The sequence below is a fragment of the Scyliorhinus canicula genome, chromosome 6, assembly GCF_902713615.1.
Source record: "Scyliorhinus canicula chromosome 6, sScyCan1.1, whole genome shotgun sequence".
NCBI lineage: Eukaryota > Metazoa > Chordata > Chondrichthyes > Carcharhiniformes > Scyliorhinidae > Scyliorhinus > Scyliorhinus canicula.
The window spans coordinates 150,885,481-150,900,588 of NC_052151.1; the positions used below are offsets into that span (position 1 = coordinate 150,885,481).

The window sequence follows — 15,108 nt, forward strand, 5'->3', positions numbered from 1 at the left end:
CAAAGAACACCCTACTCAAGCCCACGTATCTACCCTATCCCCGTAACCCCCACTTAATGTTTTTGGACACGAAGGGCAATTTAGCATGGCCAATCCACCTAACCCGCACATCTTTGGACTGTGGGAGGAAACCGGAGCACCCGGAAGAAACCCATGCAGACACAGGGAGAACGTGCAGACTCCGCGCAGACAGTGACCCAGCTGGGAATTTAAGCAACTGTGCTAACCACTATGCTACTGTGCTGCCCACAATAATTGCCTTTTGGATGAACTGTTCACACCAAGGCCTTGTCCGCCCTGTCAGGTGGATATAACAATACCATTCCTGATTAATATTCATTCCCCAATTAATTAGCATCAAAAATAACAGATTGTCCGTAGTTGGCATCACTATTTGTGGGTGCTTGCTGTGCGCGAAATTAGTAGCTACATTTCTTACATGACAACAGTGACTCCAAAAAGATTTCATTTAGAAAAAAATTAGAATACCCAATTCATTTTTCCCAATTAAGGGGCAAATTAGCGTGGCCAATTCACCTACCCTACACATCTTTGGGTTATGGGGGTGAGACCCACGCAAACACGGGGAGACAAACTCCACACGGACAGTGACCCGTGGCCGGGATCAAACCTGGGACCTTGGCGCGTGAGGCTGCAGTACTAACCACTGCACCAGCGTGCCGCCCTACAAAAGTATTTCCGAAAGTGCTGAAGGACATCAGTTGGTCAAGGAATGATGTGGAGATGCCGGCGTTCACCTGAGGAAGAAGCAGTGCTCCGAAAGCTAGTGTTTGAAACAAACCTATTGGACTTTAACCTGGTGTTGTAAAACTTCTCACTGTGCTCACCCCAGTCCAACACCAGCATTTCCATAGCATGAAAACGCAGTCCAACAGGTTATAATTAAAATTAAAGCAGCACAACTTTCAGCCTACCCCGTTTGAGGCTTTCCTTTACCAATATGGCGACAATCACCACTCACTCGCGCCCCGCCCGGGCACCTGGGCCGAGCAGTTCCGGGCCGGGATGAACCGTTTCCGGGTTGTTTGATGTCCCGGCTGGAGTGGTTGCCGTGGGTTTCCACTTCCTGCGGGGGAAGCAGCGGGTGGCGGCGGAGGCTTCAGCTTCAGCTTGGGATGTGGGAGCCGCGGCCTCGGTGAGCGCCGGGCCCGCCCTCGTAGTGTTGAGCGCTCCGAGTCTGAGCGATGAGCGTGCGAGGCCGCGGCGCTGGCCTCACCGCCGCTCTCCTCCTCCTGCTGCTGCTGGTGGTTTTACTGGGAGACACCGTTGGTGGCAGGGGAGCCGGGCCCCAGTCACAAGCCCAGGGGCAAGGGCGTCAGTTCGGTAAGAGACGGGGAAACCTGTCGGCAGTTCTGATAAAGCAGCCTCTGTTGATGGTTGTCGGTATTGATGGGGATGTATGGAAGTATTAGATATATTTATATCCGGGCAGATCTCCTCTGGTCTGTTTGGTAAGTGTGCTGTCTATAAAAGTAATAACTTTTTCGGAAAGTGTGTGACACACAACTTCTAATTTGGTTAATTTATTGGAGCTGCAAGAGTTTTTAAAAACTGGTACAGTATGTTGGGGTTTGTGTAGCGCTTTACTGAATGGGTGGACAAATATATTGGTCAACAAATAATTTTTAATCTCATATGCATATTATCTCACTTCTCGTTGGCTACTGGTGTGTAAGAATTACCCAAAGCCAAAGTTTTTCGAAGAGTTTCATCATTTTTCAGATTGGGCAACCCTGTAGGAACATGAATTGTTAGAACACAGCAAAAGGCCACTCAATCTGTTGTGTCTGTGCCAGCTCTCGCCAACAGCAACTCACCTGACCCCATTCCCCTATTTTCTCCCTGTAGGTCCCGATTTATTTTACTGCCTTAGGTAATTATCCAATTTTTTTTTTTGAAGACATTTGTTGAACTTGTCTTGACCACATCCTGCAATGCATTCCAGATTCTAACCACTCACTGTGGACTTTCCTCATGTTGCTGTTGCTTCTTTGCCATCTGCTTTAAATATTTGTCCCCTGGCAGGTTGAGAGAGTGAATAATGAAGCACATGGCATAAGCCAAGGATTCCGTATGCTTTATTAATTGGTTTCTCAACCTCTTCTGCTACCTTCAGTGATGTGTGCACATATACCCTCCAACTCCCTCTGCTCTTTTGTCTCTTTTAGAATTATACATTTAATTTATATTGCCTCTCCTCAATCTTCCTACTGAAATTAATTATTTCACAATTTTCTGCGTTAACTTTCATCTGCGTCTTGTCCATTCATTCCATCAACCTATGTTGACTTGAAATTTATCACTATCCTCCTCACAGTTCACAATACTCAAGTCTGTAAAATAGTTATTCACCACTGTTGTCATCTGTAACTCAGTAATGCTGACCCTTTTATTCCATGAACTCTAAATTTGCATTTTATCAAATGCTTTTCGGAAGTCCATGGACACCACATCAATATCCTCATCAAAAACGTATATTTGCCCGTATCAAATCAGTGTTGACTTTCCTTAATTGATTCACAGTTATCAAAGTGATGGTTCATTTTATCAAGAATTATTGTTTCTAAAAGCCTTTCCACCGCCAACGTTAAACATTTTGAACAAGGAACGTTTGCAATTTTCCAGTCTTCTGGCACCACCATATGTAAGGAGGATTGGAAGATTGTGGCCAGTGTCTACAATTTCCACCCATGCCCCTCTCGACATCCTTGGATGCATAGTTAGAGTGACTACCCTTAACATCAAGCTAGCAATTGGCATGAGTATGGCATCTCGGAGCCCTACAAAACTGAAGTCAGATGGGTGGCATGTGGCGCAGCGGTTAGCACTGGGACTGCGGCGCTGAAGATCTGGGTTTGAATCCTGGCCCTGGGTCATTGTCCGTGTGGAGTTTGCACATTCTCCCCATGTCTGCTTGGGTTTCACCCCCACAACCCAAAGATGTGCTGGTTAAGTGGATTGGCCACGGTAAAATTGCCCCTTAATTGAAAAAATAATAATAATGGGATAATAATGGGATTAGGGGAAACTCTCCACTGGTTGGAGTCATACGTAGAAGAAAGGAATACAGCTCTAGTTTGTCATTGTTGGAGGCCAATCCATTCAGCTTCAGGACACCATGGCAGGAATTCCTCAGGATAGTGTCTTAGCCCACCATCGTTAGATGCTTAATAACCTTCCTCCCATCAAAAGGTCAGTAGTGATGAAATTTGCTGATGATTGTACCGTGTACAGTGAAGTATAGCGATTGTACAGTGAAGGAGACTCCTCAGATTCTGAAACAGTCTGTGTCCATATGCAGAAAGATCTGGACAACGTTCAGCTTGAGGTGATAAGTGACAAGTAACATTTGTGCCACACAAGTGCCAGGCCATAACGATCTCCAACGAGAGAATCAAACCATCTCCCTTTGACAATCCATCACTGCCTCCCCCTTTATCAACATCATGGGGTTTACCATGAACTGAATCTGAACTGGTCAAGCCACACAGATACTGTGACACGAGAGCAGGTCAGAGGCAGGAAACTCTGTTTGAGTGACACTCCTTCTAATACAAAAGCCAGTCCACCATCTACAAGGCGCAAGTCAGGAATGTGATAGAATACTCTCTGCTTGTCTGGATGCGTACAACTCTAACAACTAAAGAATCTTGACACTATCCAGGACAAGCAGCTTGCTTGAATGACACCCCATCCACCACCTTTAAACACTCACTCTCTTCACCACCAATGCTAAGTGGCAGCAGTGTGTACCATCTACAAGATTCACTACAGCAAGGTGACAAGGCTCCTTCGATTGCATCTTCCAAACCTGTGACCTCTATCACCTAGAAGGATAGGGGCAACAGAAGAACGGGAACATCACCACTTGGAAGTTCCCTTCCAAACCACACGTCACCTTGACTTGGAACTATAAACGGCAATTCTTCACTGCCATTGGGTCAAACTCTTGGAGCTTCCTTCCTTTTTTAAAAAAAATTTAGATTACCCAATTATTTTTTCCAATTAAGGGGCAATTTAGCATGGCCAATCCACCTACTCTGCACATTTTTGGGTTGTGGGGGCGAAACCCACGCAGACACGGGGAGAATGTGCAAACTCCACACGGACAGTGACCCAGAGCCGGGATCGAACCTGGGACCTCAGCGCCGTGAGACGGTTGTGCTAACCACTAGGCCACCGTGCTGCCCCTGGAGCTTCCTTCCTAATAACATGCTGGGATACCTACACCAGATGGTTCAAGAAGGCAGCTCACCACCATCATCTTGAGAGCAATTGGGGTGGGCAATAAATGTTGGCTTTGCCAATGACACTCAAATCCTATGAAAGAATAAAATACAAATCTCATCTGATGTGGTAACTTTATCAACTTTACTTACAGCCAACCTCTTGAATACCTCTTTAATTTTAGCACATCCATTTTCTCAGTTATTTCCTTTTCCTTATGACTTGGGTAGCAGCTTCCTTGCCAAAGACAGATGCAAATTACTCATTTCGTACCTTGGTTATATTCCTGGCCTCCATGAATAAATCCCCTTTTAGATTCCTAATCAACCTCATTCCGCGTTATACTGTTTGTATGTCAATCAAAAACTTGGATTTTTTTTGTCAGCTGCCAGTCTCTCATACTCGCTTTACTTCCCTTATTTTTTAACTTCCCCTCTGAACCTTCTATATTCAGCCTGGTTCTCGATTATCCACCTGACATTTGCCATATGCACCCTTCTTCAACTTTATATTACTTTCTATCTCATCATCCACCGAGCTCTAGAATTGTTTGTGCTTGTACAGTAGATTTAGTCGTGTGTTTGTTGGAACTTTTGTAAAATCCATTTTGTGTTTGCCATAGATGTTTTAAAAAATAAATAGAATACCCAATTATTTGTTTCCAATTAAGGGGCAATTTAGTGTGGACAATCCACCTAACCTGCACATCTTTGGGTTGTGGGGGTGAAACTCACGCAGACATGGGGAGAATGTGCAAACTCCACAAACACTGGTTGCCACAATGTGATGACATCACCTCGAGCTCCTTAGTTTGTTATGTGAGAGTACCTTTAAGAAATGAATGTTTAAGCAATGTACCTTTAAGAAATAGAGCAGCTCATATTACTGAAGTGATGTCAGAGTATGGGTGGAGCTGGGGTTTTTTTTTAGCTCAGCCATTTTGCAGTGCTTTTGTTTTCAGTTTGAGAGAGAACAGCTGAAAAGTGCCTGGCTGGTTTGCTGTGAGCTGTTTTTGGTTTCAGTTTTGAGGAAAATAGTTTGGGTGTGTCTGTGTTTGCAGTGAGCTGGATCTGCGGTGATCTCTGCCAGGAAAGACTATCTCTGAGTCATTTGGGTGATTTAAACTCATAATAGTAATGTATTTAACCTGATGTGTTTCTGTTAAAGGTGTTAAGTCTTTTGGAGGTTTGAAGGAACATTTTGAGGGATTATTTAGTGTTGTATTATTGATGGGGTGAGGGGTGGTAAATGATCCAATGTCATTTAAAAAGGTTAAGTTGAATTCATGGAATAAACATTGTTTTGTGTTTAAAAACCCATGTGTCCATAATTGTAACACCACACCTGGAGAACAAGCCGTGTGCTTCAAAAGCAACAATACATTAAAGGGAGAGATTGGTTGAACTCCATGATTCATTTTGGGGTTCTGAAAACGCCGCTCCAATAACACATGATTGTGGCATTCAGTGAAGCACATTGAAATCAATATGTAACACTAAAGCCTGTTATTTTCCCCTGCCTGTTGTAATGAACAACTCAATAAGGCTATAGGAGATTTATAACTCTTGTTAAGTTGTGCGGCAGAAATAATTGGAATTCTGCGCAGGTTTTTCCATGCTCCAACTTTTAATTTAGTCTTAGTGGATTTTTCTGGATTATGTTTCTGCTTTTAATAGTAACTGGAGCCAAATTGTCAAATATGTTTTACAAAATTGTGAAAATAAGGACTTACACTCACTACAAAAGCAGCCAGAAGTTTTCAATGTCTAACCTATTTCTTGATAGCCACCCTTGACAAAAGCGTTGCACAAAGTTCCCAATAGTAAATAAGTCTGAATAATGATGAATTTCACAGGTATGATTGAATGAAGCATTTGCTGTTAATATTTGCAACCTTTGTGCATCAGAATTATTTCCCTAAAGGCAAAGGTTTGGACTTAAAATGCTTGGGGTAGCTACTAAAGCTGAACAATTGCAGCCTGTAGGTTTTACGTGCTTGGTTTAAGAATTGCCTTTTGTTGAGATTGAGGCCATCTCCTTGGTCTGGAATCTGGCACTTAACGTTTGATCTTTGGGTTGATTAATTTAGTAATTGGGTGTTCTGAGCTACTGGGAATCCGATTTTTAAAATGCTATTTTTCTTGCTGTTTCTTTTTCTGCTGTTTGTACAAAGTTGTCAGAATAATTATTTTAATGATTAATTATGAAAAAATATTTAAATCCAAACATAAACAATCACAGCACCATATTCCAACAAAACAGAGTTAACAGTTTGAACATTTTCCCCTTTTAGTCCCCCCCCCCCCCTCAAATATCATCATGAATGACCTCCGCTGTACCTCAAACCCCTCTTCCCACTCCCTGAAAGCGAACTTAATCTTTTCCAGCTGGAGAAACTCGTACAGAGCCCTCAGTCAAGCCGCAACCTCTGGTGACGTATCCGACCACCAATTCAAAAGAATCCGTCGCCAGGCAATCAGAGAGGCGAAGGCCACAATGTCGGCCCCCTACCCCTCCAGCAGCTCCAGTACCTCCGAGACCCCAAAGATCACCACCTTTGGGGTCCAGCTTCACCTTGGACTCTCCTGGATAAGGTCCCAAACAAAATACCATCTCCCAGAAGCTCGTCAACTTGTTGCAACCCTGAAACATGGGAACATGATCGCCAACCTCCACTCACACTTCTCACATCCATCCATTAACCCCGGAATAACACACTCATCTGAGCCCGAGTCATGTGTACCCGTTGCACCACTTTAAACTGAATCAAGCACATTCTAGCACAGGCGGAAGTTGAGTTTGCTCGCCGCATCATTTCACACCTGGGCCCCCATCCTATCTCTCTCTCCAACTCCCCGGCCCATTTCTGCTTGATCCTCTCCACCAGAACCGTACCCTGCTCTCCCAACCATCGTATATGTCTATGATCCTGCACTCCCCCACTTTCATCTGGGAGAAGCAGTTTCTCCAGCAGCATATACACTGGTAATTCGGGGAATGTCATTTAATTTCATAGAATTTACAGTGCAGAAGGAGGCCATTTGGCCCATCGAGTCTGCACCGGCTCCTGGAAAGAGCACCCTACCCAAGGTTAACACCTCCACCCTATCCCCATAACCCAGTAACCCCACCCAACACTAAGGGCAATTTTGGACACTTAAGGGAAATTTATCATGTCCAATCCACCTAACTTGCACATCTTTGGACTGTGGGAGGAAACCGGAGCACCCGGTGGAAACCCACGCACACACGGGGAGGATGTGCAGACTCCGCACAGACAGTGACCCAAGCCGGAATCGAACCTGGGACCCTGGAGCTATGAAGCGATTGTGCTATCCACAAGGCTACCGTGCTGCCTTTACAGCTCCTTACACACAAAGACACACCCCTGACAGTACCTAATCTCACTCCCCTTCGGTAGCCCAAATTTCTCCCACAGCTCCATCCAACCCAGCGAATTTCTCCTCCAAGAACATATCCCTGACCCGCTCCAACCCCTCCTCCTTCCACCACCTTTACATCTGAAGGGCCATCACCAGGATTGGCGACAGGGGCTCTGTCGCCAATGCAAATAACAATGGCGACAGCAGGCAGTCCTGCCACGTTCTCCTATGCACCCCAAAATACCCCAAACTTGTCTCGCTCATTTGAACACCATGGGGGACGCATACAGCAGTCGAATCCAAGCAACAAATTCCGGTCCTAACCAAAAACCTAACAGAATTTCAGAGAGATACCTCCACTCTACCCGGTTGTGGTGAATGTATAATGCTTAATTCACACTATATATCATTGTGTCCTTGTGGGCTCTGTCTGCGAGCCATTGCGCAGCTCTGTCCACAGGGGGAGATGAGGAGCTTGTACAGGTCTCCACCCGTGGCTCCGCCCATGGCCCCTCCCACTACTGGAAGTATGAAGTGCTGCGGTCTTGTAAGTCTGCCCTCAGTTCTTTTGGTCGCAGGTAGGCTCAGTTGTAAGTCTATTAAAGCCACAGTTTACTTCCTCTCGTGTCTCGAGTGAATTGATGGTCACATCACCGGTCAAATGTCTTTTCCGTTGTCTATGGACACAATCACCTCTGTCTCCCATCCCCCTGACGGAGTCATAATTGCATTCAGCAACCTCCTAATGTTACTGGAGAGCTGCCTCACCCTTATAATATCCATTTGCTCCTCAGGAACAACCTCCGTGATTCCCCCCTCCAAGCTACACACCAACACTTTCGACAAGATTTTCACAACAGTGTTTAGCAGCGAAATGGGCCTGTCGGACTCCAGTGGGTCCTTCCCTTTTTATGGGATGAATGAAATTGGCGCCTGAGCTAATGTAGCTGACAGCTGCCCCTTGCCCATTGCCTAATGAAATATACCCACCAGGTGGGGACTAACTCCATCACAAACTGCTTGTAAAACTCTGCCGGAAAGCCGTCTGGCCCCAGCGCCTTCCCCGACTGTATCCTCCATCACTCCCTTAACACCACCCTTCCTCAAATGCCTGCCTCTTCCCATCCCCCAACTCTGGAAACTCCAACCCATCCAGAAATTGCCACATATCCTCTGCCTGCCCCACTGGCTAAGCCCTATACAACCCCTCGTATTTCTGGATCTGACACCATCTCCCCCTTCTCCGCCTTCACCTGCAAAATTTCCCGGGACGTTGTCTGATGCTGCAACTGGTGGGCTAACATACGACTCGCCTTCTCCCCATAATAATACTGTACCCCCCTCATCCTCTCCAACTGTCCAACTACATTGCCTGTTGTCAACCGATCAAATTGCCCCTGCAACTACTTCCTCTCTGCTAAATGCTCCCTCGTAGGGCCTCTGAGTAGCTCCTGTCCACCTCAACTATGTCGTCCAATAACTGCTGGTGCTCCTCCCTCATGCTATCCTTGTGGACCTTGAACAAAATAAATTCCCTTCGGACTACAGCCTTCAAGGCCCCTAAAACATAGCTGCTGATACTTTTTTAAAATAAATTTAGAGTACCCAATTCATTTTTTCCAATTAAGGGGCAATTTAATGTGGCCAATCCACCTAACCTGCACATCTTTGGGTTGTGGGGGTGAAACCCACACAGACACGGGGAGAATGTGCAAACTCCTCACAGACAGTGACCCAGAGCCGGGATTGAACCTGGGACCTCAGCGCCGTAGGCAGCAATGCTAACCACTGTGCCACCGTGCCGCCCTTAGCTGCTGATACTTCACCATTCTGGTTGAGCTCCCCATAGTTCTTAATTGCCACTCTCACCCTCCCACAAAACTCCTTATCAGCCAAAAGACCCAAGTCCAACCTTCATCCCAGCCTCTGTCCCTGTCCCGAACAAAGCCATGCGATGCATGGTCTGAGATCACAATTCCTGCATATTCCGCCCCAACCATCCCCATCAGCACCACTTGGCTCACCACAAAAAATATATTTAGAATATACCTTTACACATGGGCGAAGGAGTACTTCCTCCTGGGTTCCCAAACCTCCACGGACCCACCATCCCTATCCTTTTCATTAACCCTACTGGGCAGCACGGTAGCACAGTGGTTAGCATAATTGCTTCACAGCTCTAGGGTCCCAGGTTCGATTCCTGGCTTGGGTCACTGTCTGTGCGGAGTCTGCATGTTCTCCCCGTGTGTGCGTGGGTTTCCTCCGGGTGCTCCGGTTTCCTCCCACAGTCCAAAGATGTGCAGGTTAGGTGGATTGGCCATGCTAAATTGTCCTAAGTGTCCAAAATTGCCCTTAGTGTTGGGTGGGGTTACAGGTTTATGGGGATAGGGTGGAGGTGTGGGCTTGGGTAAGGTGCTCTTTCACAGAGCCAGTGCAGACTCGATGGGCCAAATGGCCTCCTTCTGCACTGTAAATTCTATGAAACTCTTTCGCCATCCTTAACCTTCCCATCGACTTAGGGCTCGACCTATCCAATCTCGGCTCCATTACAAAATTAACCCCCTCCCTCCCGCCATGATCATCTAGTGAAAATCCAGGTCCGTATTCGCTCCCAGTAACCTCTTTACAAATGCAACATCATTCCAATTAGGCGCATAGACATTTACCAACATCATCCCTCCTCCGGGTCCTGCACCTCCATCGCCCCATGAATCCCATTCTCTTGCTCAACAAAATAACTACCCCCCTTGGCTTTGAATCAAACTCTGAGTGAAAATCTTCCTCAACCTCATCTGATCATTCACCCAGAGATGTGATGCGTTTCTTGCAAGAAAATGACCTCCGCCCTCAAGGTCTTCAGATGCGCGAACACCAGGGACCTCTTGATCCGTCCATTCAGCCCGAGGACATTCCATGTTACAATTCTCACCGGAGGCTTGTGCCTCCAGCCCCCTCTCGTGTCTACCGTCATCCCCCATCGGCTCCGCCTCACCCATTCCCACTCAAAACTGGCCCCCAGATGGCCTCCCGCCCCACCCACAACCACATTCATCCTCCATACTTGCCATGTTGCATTCTCCCTTCCACTTTTATTGATTAATAAAGAGGAAACCAAACAAACTGTTGGTTTTTACAAACTATATAGTTATGTACCCTTGTAAAATCTCTTCCCCCTTAATTGTATATTGTCAGAACAGGAGCGTTTTATGAGGGCCGCTGATGAAATAGTCTGGTTTCAAGACATTTGATTGTTGTGGTTGTAACTGTATAGCTGTGTAAATCTGCTTTGAATCTTGCTATGGATTATGCTTCTCGTCGGTGTTGCCTCCTCATGAACTTGATGATGGAATATTTGGCAGCACTGGTGCTGTTTAAAGTATCAATTTCCCTCCCCCAAATTAACGGGCAATTGAGGGTGGCCAATTCACCTACCCTGTACATCTTTGGGTTGTCGGGGTGAGACCCACAAAACATGGGGAGAATGTGCAAACTCCACACGGACAGTGACCCGGGGCTGTGAGGCAGCAGTGCTAACCACTGCATCACCATGCCACCCAGGCACGGGTGCTGTTGAAGGTCAGTTGGAGGTGATTTAGGCCTTTCCTTCTTGGATGTGTTCACTAACGTCACTGAAACCGTAAGTAACATTGTGTCAGCCAATCCTTCTTGGTGATTAAATCCTGCAGACTCCACTACACATTTATTCTTTTGATGTACGGTATTTTACACTTTTTTATTTCATCAATTATTCTGTCCACTCATTTGTTTCCAGCTCAGTCTGTAATTCTGAATTGCCGCCTAATTTAATTGCCGCTCCATTTTCAATCTTGGTTGATTTGAATTGAATCTAAGTCACTCAGTGGGAAAAATGTATTTAAATAGCATACATAATAAGCAGAGCGCGAATAAAGAAAATCTGAGATTCCACTCTTTTTTTTTTACAGAAGTCTTGAATCAATTGTTGACTGATTATGACATCCTTTCCTTGTCGGATATCCATCAGCACACTGTGAGGAAGCGAGACACAGCACCACCGTCCCATATAGAACAATCAGTACAGTTTTCAGCCCTCAACAGGTATGCATGGATAGATTACTTTGCTTAGTCAATTTCATCAACAAAATGAGAATTGCAAGGAAATCTTCATGTTTGAGTGCTTATTCCAAGAATAAAGATAAGATTTATATGAATGAATAGCGTACTATTTCCTGGTTGGGGGGGCACAACCCAACCCCCCCCACCGGTCAGCCATAGCCTTTCTCAGGCCCGGCCCCCGGCCCGTGCGTCACGCCATTCTTGGCCCGCCTCTTGGCTGCCTCCACCCTCGACCTCCTTCCCACTGCCTACTTCAAATCCCTCCCACGTCAGCAGAACAACCCCCCCCCCCCCCCCCCCCCCCCCCCCCCCCCAGCAACATCCCCCGATAACACCACCCCTGCCATCCACTGGCTGTATTCTCCCCCTCCCCCCCCCCCCCCCCCCCCCACCCACACCTTACTCCCTTGACTAGCCAATCTGCTAGCCCGGTGACTTATCACTCCGGCGCCCCCCTGTCTCATTCCCATTGTTTCCCCGTCCTTATCCCCACTCCCCGGCGCCGCATCCCCCTCTCCAACCCACTGGAGCAAACTCACTGGCACGGGAAGGCATGAACATCAGTAAAACAAAAACCCCCCAACCCACGTCCTTTTTTTTTTAAATTTAGATTACCCAATTATTTTTTCCAATTAAGGGGCAATTTAGCGTGGCCAATCCACCTACTCTGCACATTTTTGGGTTGTGGGGGCGAAACCCACACAGACACGGGGAGAATGTGCAAACTCCACACGGACAGTGACCCAGAGCCGGGATCGAACCTGGGACCTCAGCGCCGTGAGGCGGTTGTGCTAACCACTAGGCCACCGTGCTGCCCTTCAACCCACGTCCTTAACCCCCCTTGCTGACCGGCCACCCTTAGTTACCATACTGGCTCCAGTGCCCCACAAAATGTAAAAATCCGCACGAAAAGTAAAAACAGAAAATAGAGGAAGAAAACAAAAACAAAAGAAAAAACCAGTAACCAAAAACAAAGGGAAGAGTCCCAAATGTCCCGCTTGGCACCTTTAACCCAGCAAACCGTTGAACAGCGGTCCAGGCACATTCGGCGTCCCTTCATACGATAGTTCTCGGGTCCTAATTGGCGCCTGTGGGACCTCTTTTCGGGACCAGCCCCGATCCCTCGCAAAGTCCATCACTTCTTCAGGCTCGGAGAAGTAATGGTGTTGACCCTGATGCGTGACCCAAAGACGGGCCGGGAACAGCAGACCAAACTTCACGTGCTTCTTGAACAGCACCTCGTAGACTTGTTTAAAGGCCACTCGCCGCCGAGCCACCTCCTGGCTTAGGTCCTGGTAAATACGGAGAACGCTATTGTTCCACGTGCTGCTCCTAGCGCTCTTCGCCCACCGCAGCACCCGCTCCTTATCCACGAACCTGTGGAACCTGATCACCATCGGACAGGGGGTCCTCCCGGCCGCCCCGCCTCGCCTGCATTCTGTATGCCCCCTCCAGCTTCGGCGGTCGTGGCAAGGCTTCAGCCCCCATCAGCTGCATCAACAGGTCTGCCACAAATGCTGCGGCATCAGCTCCCTCAGCCCAATCCGGGAGGCCGATGATCCTCAGATTGCTCCTGCGGGCTCTATTCTCCAACTCCTCCACTCTGTCCAGCAGTCTTCTTTGCTGCTCCTTCAGCCCGTCAACTTCTAACACCGCAATCGTCTGCGCATCCGCCTGCTCCTCCACCACCTCTCCCAGCTCCTTAACTTTTACATCTTGAGCATCCAGCCTCTGATTCAGCTGATCCACTGCCTTCTGAAGTGGGTCCAAGTTGTCCTGCTTAATCGACTCAAAACTGTTTTTCATCTCCTGGAGCATGTTATCCAGCGCCTGCTGGATTGCTGAGTCCGAGGTCCTGTGTCCGCCATCTTAGGTTCCAGGTCAGCTTCCTCTGCTCCTTGCCTCTGTCCCTTTCTCTCTCTCTTCATCTGCTTCCTGGACTCCCGCGGTTCCATAGATTGCAGCCCGCTCTCCAGCACTTTCGCGGCCGCCTTTTTGCCGCTCCGTGGTCCCGCTATCGCGGGGAATCAGCCCCTAAAGTCCCGGCGGAGTGAGAGCCCGCCGAATGTGAGGCTCACTCGAACATCGCCGCCACCGGAAGTCTGTCAGCGTACTATTTCCTATGTAAAAAAAAAACATTCCATCCAATAGCAACCATGCTATTCATGGCAAAAAGGTAGAAAAGGATTGAAATAACTGCTTCAATCGTTTTTGAAAGACCAGAACTACTTTAAAAACATTTTTTTTTAGAGTACTCAATTAATTTTTCCAATTAAGGGGCAATTTAGTGTGGCCAATCTACCTATTCTGCACATCTTTGGGTTATGGAGGCGAAACCCATGCAAAAATGGGGAGAATGTGCAAACTCCACACGGACAGTGACCCAGAGCCGGGATCGAACCTGGTACCTCAGCGCCGTGAGGCTGCAGTGCTACCCACTGCGCCACCGTGCTACCCCAGACCAGAACTACTTAACATGTGGTGCAATATTCCAGTACATTCTTTCACATTGTTCTGTTAAAACTAATATCTCATCTGTAAGGTTCTGCAAATATTAGTATGGATTGTTCCAACTCTCACTCTTTATGATTTAGCATGCCACTCATCCAAGTTGTTTTATCCTGAACCAAATTTAATCTTCTGCACTGGAGTGCTTCAACAATACTGAATTGTATCTGTGATCTGTGTCACTGTTATGGGCCAGGGTTTAGAAAACTCCAAAGTATATCATGGAGTTCACCTGACCCATGACTTCTAATAGATTTTGGTTATGGGGGGCACAAGGGTCCACTCTCCAGGTGTTGTGCAACAGAGACCTTAAGTATTTTAAAAACAAAACAATGTTTATTCTGTGAACCCAGTTAACATTTTATAAACACACAGTTAACATCTTATTAACTACCAACACGCATAACCCCACAGATACGATACTCTATAGGTAACCCTTATTACCTTTCCTAGCAACATCCGTAAGTTAATCCTTTTTTTAAACAAAGACAGCAGGTTTAAATTCTCTACAGTAACAGGTATTACTTTGAAATCATCAAGTGAGCTGAAGACATTCTTTAGCTTGTAGAGAGAGAGATCATTGCACACCTGCTTGCTTTGAATACAGGTCTCCAACTCTGAAAACGAAACCAAAAAAGAGAGCCACAAAGCAGCTTACAGCTCAAAACAAAAGACAGGCAGAAGTCCAGCTCCACCCACACATTGACGTCACTGCAGCTATTTGATAAACACCCATTTTTTAAAGGTACATCCACCTGACAACACTTCTTGATGGCTGGCTGCTGGAAGCAGATGAAAAAATATTAATATTTAAGAAGGCAAAAACTTGCCCAAGTAAACAGATAAGATAAACTTAAAACTCTACAGTTGCAAA

At 46.7% G+C, this 15,108-nt stretch overlaps 1 protein-coding gene across 3 annotated transcripts in view; it reads left to right on the plus strand.

Annotated features, from left to right (window-relative positions):
• Positions 1-1,064: 1,064 nt before the first annotated feature.
• Positions 1,065-15,108, plus strand: part of LOC119967574 (disintegrin and metalloproteinase domain-containing protein 17-like) — a 91,006-nt gene continuing 76,962 nt past the window's right edge. Inside the window, exons 1-2 of one of the 3 annotated variants that reach the window (XM_038800278.1) lie at positions 1,065-1,344; positions 11,576-11,708. In XM_038800278.1, the coding sequence (XP_038656206.1) occupies positions 1,206-1,344; positions 11,576-11,708 (272 nt within the window). In that variant the 5' untranslated portion in view covers positions 1,065-1,205. Of the gene's footprint in view, positions 1,345-1,399; positions 1,473-11,575; positions 11,709-15,108 lie in introns of those variants that run through there. The other 2 variants (XM_038800280.1, XM_038800281.1) reach the window with 2 other exon arrangements.